This window comes from Rhinolophus sinicus, linkage group LG02 (assembly GCF_036562045.2).
Source record: "Rhinolophus sinicus isolate RSC01 linkage group LG02, ASM3656204v1, whole genome shotgun sequence".
In the NCBI taxonomy this organism is placed as follows: Eukaryota; Metazoa; Chordata; class Mammalia; order Chiroptera; family Rhinolophidae; genus Rhinolophus; species Rhinolophus sinicus.
The window spans coordinates 196599277-196608033 of NC_133752.1; the positions used below are offsets into that span (position 1 = coordinate 196599277).

The following is an 8757-nucleotide window of genomic DNA, read 5'->3' on the forward strand; positions in this document are numbered from 1 at the left end:
AGGCTACATGACATGTTATCTTGCAAAAGACTAAGCACAGAAGCAAGTCTGAGACTCTGTCTTCTATTAAATGCCAGACATTAAAGAAAGTTGCAAAAACCTGAAACAATGCCACTCTTCTAAATTTGTTTTGTTTTGGAAGAGTTTTCATTCAAATATGCTATTTATGTTGACGAGTTTATTTTCAAAATATTCTAAAATTCTCCATTTTAATTTATATGGTCAATATTGAGTTTAAAAAAAAACCATGTAAGCAAAACTACATAAGCTCTTTGGGGTCCTTAATGATTTTTAACTGTGCACAGGGATTCGGAGACCAAAAGGTTGGCGACTGCCCTTGGTCCATACGCATTTGGTGGGGGCTGTTTTGCCCATCCGGGGATCCCTAACACCCAACACATCCATTTGTGCACCAAGCTGACAAACGTTCACTAAGTACGTGCTATGTGCCCAGACGGGCATTGTTACAGGTGCAGTGGTACAGCCGTGAACAAAAGGGACAAAACACACCTGCCTGCCTGACAGTCTAGTCGGCAGAGCGCCCAATGGGGATGGACTGGCTGTACAGAAGGGAAATTTCAATCACACACACACAAAAGTAAAAAGCTGGAAACGTGCCTCACATATGACACACAACAGGTTAATATCTTTAATATATAACAAGCTCAAATTTATCAGACCCCAGTAGGTAAGAGCAAAGGACACTGACAATCACAAGAGGAAACACAACTGCTTAACATGAAAAGGTGTTCGACTTTGCTGAAAATCAAAGAAACGCAAACTAAAACAGTGCTGTTTTTTCATTAGCAAATAGTTCGCCAGACGATAACACTCAGTGCTGGCAAGAGGGTAAAACGGGCACATTAATCCTTGCTGGTGGCAGTGTAAGTGGGCACATTTCTGGAAACCATTTTGTCACTACATAAAGAGCCTCAACGTTGTTCATATTCCTTAATCCAATAATCCCACCTCTGGGAATCTATCCTCAGGAAATAACGGGACACTGGGAAAAACCTGATGCACAAAGATTTGCATCAGTTTGTAACAGTGGAAAGTTAGCAACGGCAGTGATAAACCACGGGCACTTCTGTCCATCTACTTGATGGAGTACACGACCACTGCAAGATAAAATTAGTAATAAAATGGGGGGCATAGGAGGAAAATCATCAAAATGTTACATTTTACTTTTCTTTCCTCTATTTTCCAGAATTTCTATAACGTGTAGGTTTGCTGAAAAGACCTAGTAGGTTGTCACTTGTTTATGGAGCTAGTGACGTTGAAGTAAGGAGTTGGGGTTCCTCCCGTCTCTACTTCGTCTGTGCTGTGCCAACCACCACACCAGATGTTAGGACCCTGAGATGACGCGGGAAATGGCATCTCCAGTCAGCAGATGGGCCTCCCCTGAACCCGGTCTCTCCCTGACTGGAAAGCCCGACCACCTGCTCTGCTCCCTCCCCGGAGCCCCCCCTTTTGTCTTCACCGCTAAGCTTCCTGAGCAGAGCAGATCTTAACCTTACAGCTCTGGTTGCAAGATGGGACATCTGCAAGGACGCTGTCGCTCCTCCCACGGAAAGCGTCACTCCTGGAAGGTGGTCCCGGCCAGGAGTGTCCTTTTATCCGCTTGCAGGGTTTGCACCGTCCAGGTGACCTAAGTGCATGCTCACCTCTCCCTGCCGCTCTGTCCTCCAGGCCAGGATCATGGCCATCCAGTGGGTGGTTCTGCCCCACGCCCACCCGGACACCAAGACAATGTACATCGGTAATAAAGTCTTACCTGCCCCTTCAAGGGGTTATTTTTGCATTCCTCGTCATTACTTACTCATCACATACTTACCTGGGACCAATGAAAGGGGTCTTTGCTTTTTCCTAGACGTCACCGAAATGCTTTAGGCCATTCATTTAATCCCAAGGTCACACTGTACGTTAGGCTAGGAAGTCACCCTTTATTCTGAGTCCCCTCTCAAGTGATGTCCTGCTGCGCAATGAATCTTACTTACCAGCTGGGGCCACGTGGACCAGACGGCAGTCACAATACAGTCCAAACAATGTCAACACCATGGAAAACACACAACTGTCCCTCACATGCATTAACACGACTCACTGCCTGTCCCTTTTAGAAATCAATACCTGTTCTCTTCAATTTAGAGACATTATCACCACAAAGTATGTACAAAGCAGCTCCCCTCCCCCACTTGCTTCTCCGTCTTGACCCTCCCAGTCACTGAGGCCTTGACCTGGGCTGCATGGAGCTTGGGTCCCATCCTCTTTAGCTGGGGACTGGGTGGGTGTCTGCCCCTAGAGCCACTGGCTCCCAGTGTGGAGCTTCTTCTGAGTCCAATGTGGAGACACCCCTCCCCACCACAGCCTTTCTCATTTGCTTCTTTCCAAAATTGCAGGAAGCGGTCAAGGTCACAGATGTATAACAGCACCAGTCCCAAGCCCACAAACCTAAGCGCCAAGACGAAACGCAGCCCAATCACCAAGCCAAATGAAGCCGGAGCAGCAGCCCGGCCACGCTGACCCACAGACACAGGGCCAGGTCACGGGTGGGCATGAGCAGCATGGCCAGCCCTGGACATGTCGGGCAGACGCAGGCGCTGCGGAGGTAAGAGTTCCACCCTGCCCCACGCTGGGTCACCGACCCCGACTGGGCTAAGCCACGTGGATATCTTCAAGGTATCTATTACCACTGCAGCCTGCTTTGCCCCAGGTGCCACTGCACCCCGTCCTGTGGCCACCTCTGCCTGGCAAGCAGACAGAAGAAAACTGAGCACAAAGAAAAAGCGATCTGCACCCCTATCAGAGGTCCCCCACCCCCGGAATGGGTGTCCTCCCCCCATTCACACCTAACAAGCACCGTGGTCCCGCCTGAACAGCCTGGGCTGGAATCCAGGGGGCAGGCAGCCTGTATTCAGGCAGTTGCTCAGCAGGGCAGCTGGGCTGAGTTTATAGTTAGTGGGTGGCACTGATCCATGCACACCAGCAACCACGAATGTCCTGGACCTTGCAAGGCCCTGGTTGCTTCAGGAACACACTCACTTTTCCCAGCATCATCCAAATTCTCAGGAAGTAAGGACGAGCCCTAGGATGCAACCTCTGGGTGTCCCAAGACATATGCCTTTGGGTGGGTACAGGGCGGTCCTACACTGAAGCTGGGACCATTAGAACAAGGCCGATGAACTCAGGGGAAGATGCCCCACCTCCCCCCATGTCCAGGTGGTCACGTAAATGCAATTCGTTTGGCATTGAAACATGGAGGGGGCGTCACCAGCCAAAGGGCTCAGCCACGTCTCGTTTAGAAAGAGATTTCTGGGCGACCCCGTGAGGAAGGACAAGGCCGTCCACCACTACGAGGTACCGCTTTGTCCCTCAGGATCAGGACACGAGTGCCACTTCTGCATGTCACATCAGGATGCAGGTAGTCCACAGTTCTCTTCCTTTGCAAATGCCAGCAAGGCCCTGGTTGCCAGAGGCCAATACACCCTTGCCTAACTGCGTAAGGTTGCATCCCAGAGGAACTGGGTCTCCAGCTGAGTCCATGTTTCTTGGGCAGCTGATGGACAGCCCGGGCACGGGGACGGCATCCTACCTACATGGAGGCTCTGGAGACCCCGAGATGCTGTGAGTGACTGAGGGGCTGAGGTGAAGGCCACAGGTCCCATGAACGGAGAAGGGAACAAGTCTCAAGCTAGACAAGGCCCACCACCCAGTGACATGGGACAAAGAGGAAGGGGGACTGCACACTAGCAGCTAGAGGTGATTCCCACTGGAGATCCAGGGCAGCAAAATGAGCCACTAGTGTCCACCCCTCAGCGTGCAGTGGCTCTCAGGCATGGATGTGCACGAACGTGCTGCCTCTGGCAGCCTGATGGAACTGCCCAGGGGCCCAAAGTCACAATGACCCTCTTTAAAGGAGGCAAGTTCCAGATTCCCCAAATTCCTGGTGCCATCAGACCACTGGCGGCTAAAGCCAAGCAATAATGGCGATGCATCACCCAGGTGCTTCTCCTTCACCTGCATGTTCGGTCTTTCCCAGGAGCAACATGGGGATAATGACTGTGTCCTCGTGTGCAAAGCTGGGCCCCAGAAATGCTGGAAATATACTCCGAGCAGTGATCATGGGCCACCGACAGCAGGGACAAGGCCCCTGCCTGCACACTGGGCACTGGCAGGGCTGGAGATCACGTCTCCAGGGCTCCACATCAAGGCACCAGTCTGGCCCAAGCGGCTTCTCTCTGTCCTCAGTGAGAACAGGGCCCCCAGGTGGGGAGCTGCTGTGGGGTCAGCAGAGGGTGGGCTAGGAGAGTCTGTGAACCTACTCAGGCTGGGAGAGGTCAGCCCAAACCGTCCGGAGTGTGCTGTGGAGTCGGTGTGACCGAGTAGCAGAGCTGGGGTCACCAGAAGAGCTGGGGTTGCAAGCAAGAGAGGGGAAACATGCACTGAGGCCTAGGTACAAACCTAGTACATGACACTAGGAAGCTAGGTGGGTAACAGGGCACCCAAGAGTATGAAGGAAGATCTTCTGGAACAGGTCTGGAGAGGCAGGAAGAGCATCTTGAAACAAGAACGATGCTGTTGTAGGGACATTTCTTCTACGCAGCAAAGGGGTTATGCTACCTGGTAGCTGCAGGTGCGACCAGGGCAGTGGCCGGTTCTTAAAGGTTCCGGGCTCGGGTGGGCAGGGCGGGAGCTGGACTAGTCCCGTTGGAGGCCGGGTGCACAGGGCAGGGCCCTGTGCCGGTGGCGGCCAGTTGGCGGCAGAGCATCTGCCGTTCCCGCACTGCCCGATTGGAGGCAGAAGTCTTCCTGATTTGGGCGCGCCGCGCGTGCCGGAGTGGAGACTTGTAGGTTCTCCGCAACTCCGCCAGGAACCCCTGATAGTTGTTTCGCAAGGGGCTGTCAGGTTGCATGTGGGGGATCGCCCACTTCTCTGCCTCCCCAGTCAGCCGGGACACCAGGAACGCCACTCGCTCGGCCTCCCCCGGAAAGCGGGAGGCCTGGAAGATCATAAACCTGTCCATCTGCATCAAGAACCCCGCGAGCTGGCCCGGGTCTCCGGAAAACGGCTCAGGCAGAGACGTTGGAGGCGTGGTCATTGGTCGGGTCCCGTTGGAGGTGATGGCGGAGATGGGCGGCGTGATCTGCAGAGCACCTGGAATCCGAGCCCTGGTGCGCAGCAAGGTCAGCTCTGCCATCACGCTCTCCAGCATGTTGGTAAGATTGGCCTTCTCCGCCCGCAGGGTCGAGGCCTCCCGCCTCAGCGCAGAGTTGGTGAGGCGCAGGGAGGTCAGGGTGTCGATGACGTCATCCATTTGGGCACTGGTAGAAGCTGCGGAGGCTGGGGTTTCAGCTTTTGATGTCTGGGGTTGGACCATGTTGTAGAGGTCAGCCGAAGGCTGAGACTGGTGGGATGGGAGACGGGGGTACGGGTAACCCGCAACCTGAGGACCTGTGACGCTGAAACTGGGTGGATCCTGCAGGGCTGCGGAGAGGGTGGGGTTCAAGACTCAGAGTGCAGGCGGACAGAGGAGCGAGATGGCACAGCCAGGCCCAGGCAGGTGGCACAGGCCTTAGGGATCCCCGCCTCCGGACGTGGCTCCTTTACCGCGGACCTCACAGGGCCTAGTCCGGCTGCACAGGTGGTTGGACTTGTTCTGGAGCCTGAAGGATGAAAACATGTATTTTAAAAGGTTTCGATTGCGGAAAAGGGTGTCGAAGTGGGGGACACGGCGTGGGAAGCGCAAAGAGCGGCGCCCGCCGCTCGGCCGCTCGCCCCTTGCGGATCGCTGCTTGCAGAGGCGGGCGCCGAGCCCAAAGCCCCTCCAGGCGCGGGGCCCGCGCCCACCTGGGGCGGAACAAAGGGCGGACACACCTGCGGCGGCGCCGGGGCCTGGGGCGGGCGGCGGGCGCGTACCTGGGTCTCCGCGGCTCCCTCCGCGGCTCCGTCTGCCGCGCCGGCCACAGCCAAGATGGCACGATCGGAGGACGCGAGCAGGCCGATGAGTCACGGCGACGGTCCGCCGGAACTGCTTCCCGGTCAGGTCAGGCCGGGGCGGCCGCAGCGGCCGCGGCGGCGGGAGGCGGGCGCGGGCGGCCTGAGGCGGGAGCTCTCGCGGGGCCGGGGCAGAGGTCTCAACCGCGCGCGAGTCGTGGCGCGGCCCAGGTGCGCGCGGGACCGACGCGACGGCAGTGGCGGCGGCGGGTGGGCCTTACGCAGGCCCCGCTGGTTGCCATGGAGACCTCCTGCTCCCGCTCCCGCGCGCGGCCGAGGCGGAGGCCCCGCCCCGGAAGTAGCGTGCGCAGACCCGCCCCCATGCCGCGTAGTCCCGCCTCCCGGGGCCACCCACCCCGCGTCCTTCCATAACAGCCAATCAGTGATAACTGTGGTTACAGTTATTTTATTATTACAGTAGGTGCCTTCCTTTCTTTTCTCTTTAATTCTCCTCAAGACTGCTTGCAAAGCTCTTCTTGTATATGTTGTAATTATTTTTTTAGTGAAGCTTGTTTTTCATATTGTAACCTGAATACAAATACAACATAGTATATATTCATTGTAGGAATGTAAGTCTTAAAAAAAAAAAGAGACACCTTTCTATCCCCCAGAATCCCTCCACCTGGAGAGAAAAAAATAGTAACATTTCTGTGGTTCTGTCCAGTTATTTTTCTATGGTATATATTCTATTACAAAATATCAATTTTGTACTTTTTGAACTATTTTATACCCTTAATAACTCACTGAATTTGGAGCATTTTCCTATTAAAGGCATTTCAAAAGCCTGATTTTTAAATGTTGCCTAGTGTTCCACTGAAATGTGTACCACAATTTATTTAACCATGTCCCTTTTGATGGATCTCTATCTGATTTTTTGTGGGGAAGTTTTATAAACCACACTTGTATATAAATCCCAGCTCCTTTCTCTGCCAGTTTCTCCAGGGTAAACGCCAAGGGGTGGAATTACTAGGCCAAAGAGTATGAGCTATTTGAGTCAGGATTTGGATGCCTTTCCCGCCTGACCTTGCTGAGCTGCTTGGTCAGTTCCAGGCTGGAAAGAGAAGACACCCACCATGCCTGTCTTTTGTGGACACAGTCTTCAGGTGGCCACTGGCAGCCACCTGCACTCACCCCTCAGACAGGCCTGGGACAGAGTCAGCTTCACTCATGCCTTTACAGTTTTCACTTCTAGAAAATGGGAATTGGGACATGAGGGTGTGAGTACTTGGAGAGGATAGTCTAGCTGTCCCCACAATTGTGTGTACCCCACTGTGCCAAAGGATGGACTTTTTGTGACCAGCTGAACACTCCTAGGGCATAAGGCAAGAGGGGAAAGAAAGAAGACAGTGTTTTTTAAACTACCTACATGAAATCTGAATCAGATGGAAGCAGAAGCTACACTAACCTTGACTGAGGTCAGTGACTGCAGAAATTGGCCTGGGCCCCTCCCACTTCTTCCAAACATATACAAGAATCTCCATCTGCTCCCATGAGTCACCCCATCTTTCTCTCTGTCCTCACTGCCAAGATTGCACTTCTCCAGGTCCCTGGGTGCTGTGCACAAGTGAAGCGTCTGCTGCAATTCCAGATGTGGTTGACACCATGTCTTGAATTCCCAGGTGCAGTGAAATAAGGTGCACCATGCAATCAGAAATGATGAAACATGCATTTGAAGAAATATGAAACTTACTGGTATTTCACTTTGTTTTATTTCAAATATGATATGAAGGGTCAATGCGTACAAATAGAGTGAAATAAAAATTAAAAGTCTTTTTTAAAATAAGTAAAACAGCAGAGTATTTGGCTTCTGATCCAGATAATGCTAAGATTCATGCTGTGCAGTGCCCTTCTCTGCTGCAAACACAGAACAATGATAAATTACACAAAGAAAGTATTGAAAGGATCTGGCTGGGTGCAAAAACCAGATAAACTCCATTGTGGCCCAGAAACAAAAGCTGCTGAGTAGTGACAAAGCCATGGGCCTGCTGGGCAATGGGTCCTGAGGCACAATGGGGACATGCAGCTGAGAACAGAACCAGGCTTCCTGTTTAAAACCAGGGGAGAGAGAGGTCACCTGTATATCAGAAAAGAATCTGAAAAATCTGCTTCCACATTTAATGGGGCAACAGCTTCTGTGAAGGTGAGCCCCTGAGGCAAGAGAGAACACATATGATCTCATGCGTCCTGGCTTGACAAGTAGACCCCAAAGGGCCAGGAAGTGTGAACAGCCACCACCAACATAAAATATGTTCTGTACTGAAAACCAGGCATCACTGGTGCTGTCCGAAACTACTAGACAGTACACAGAAAGAGAAAGAAAGTAAAAGATAGTCTTTTACCCAAAAATGAACCTAGAAGTCAAAACTCTGAAGCCCATGAAGACACCTAATGCTAAGAATAATGACCACCAAAATCAATCATCATAATATGAATTAACTCCAGATGAAAGTAAAATAGTCTGGGAATTAAAAAGACTTTGAAGTAAGCATATTTGGGATTCTCAATGAGAATAATGAAGAAATAATATTTGTGAAAAGAATAGACATTGGAGGGGAGGCAGAAATATAACAAAATGAGGTGGCTATGAAAAAGCGCCTTTAAAAGGAAATATAGTAAACTTCCATTTCCAGGAAAATGGAGTAGGTGCACTCTTTCCTATCCTTTCAGCAAAGCACAACTGAAAATAACTTTTTGGAAAAGATTCTAAAACGTGGAGAGGAAAAGGTAGACTAGCTAGGTTGCTCAGGATCCAAGGAATCACATGA

The 8757-nt window shown here is 51.9% G+C and overlaps 1 protein-coding gene across 2 annotated transcripts; it reads right to left on the reverse strand.

Annotated features, from left to right (window-relative positions):
* Positions 1-626: 626 nt before the first annotated feature.
* RTL6 (retrotransposon Gag like 6) lies at positions 627-6288 on the reverse strand. 2 transcript variants are annotated; one of them, XM_019739259.2, is made up of 2 exons: positions 5915-6288; positions 627-5661 (listed from the first exon to the last, which is right to left on the reverse strand). In XM_019739259.2, the coding sequence occupies exon 2, from the start codon at positions 5373-5375 to the stop codon at positions 4656-4658; it is 720 nt and encodes a 239-aa protein (XP_019594818.1). In that variant the 5' UTR covers positions 5376-5661; positions 5915-6288; the 3' UTR covers positions 627-4655. The 2 variants fall into 2 exon arrangements, with proteins under 2 accessions (XP_019594818.1, XP_074182627.1); XM_074326526.1 differs by having other exon boundaries at positions 5873-6288.
* Positions 6289-8757: the final 2469 nt, after the last annotated feature.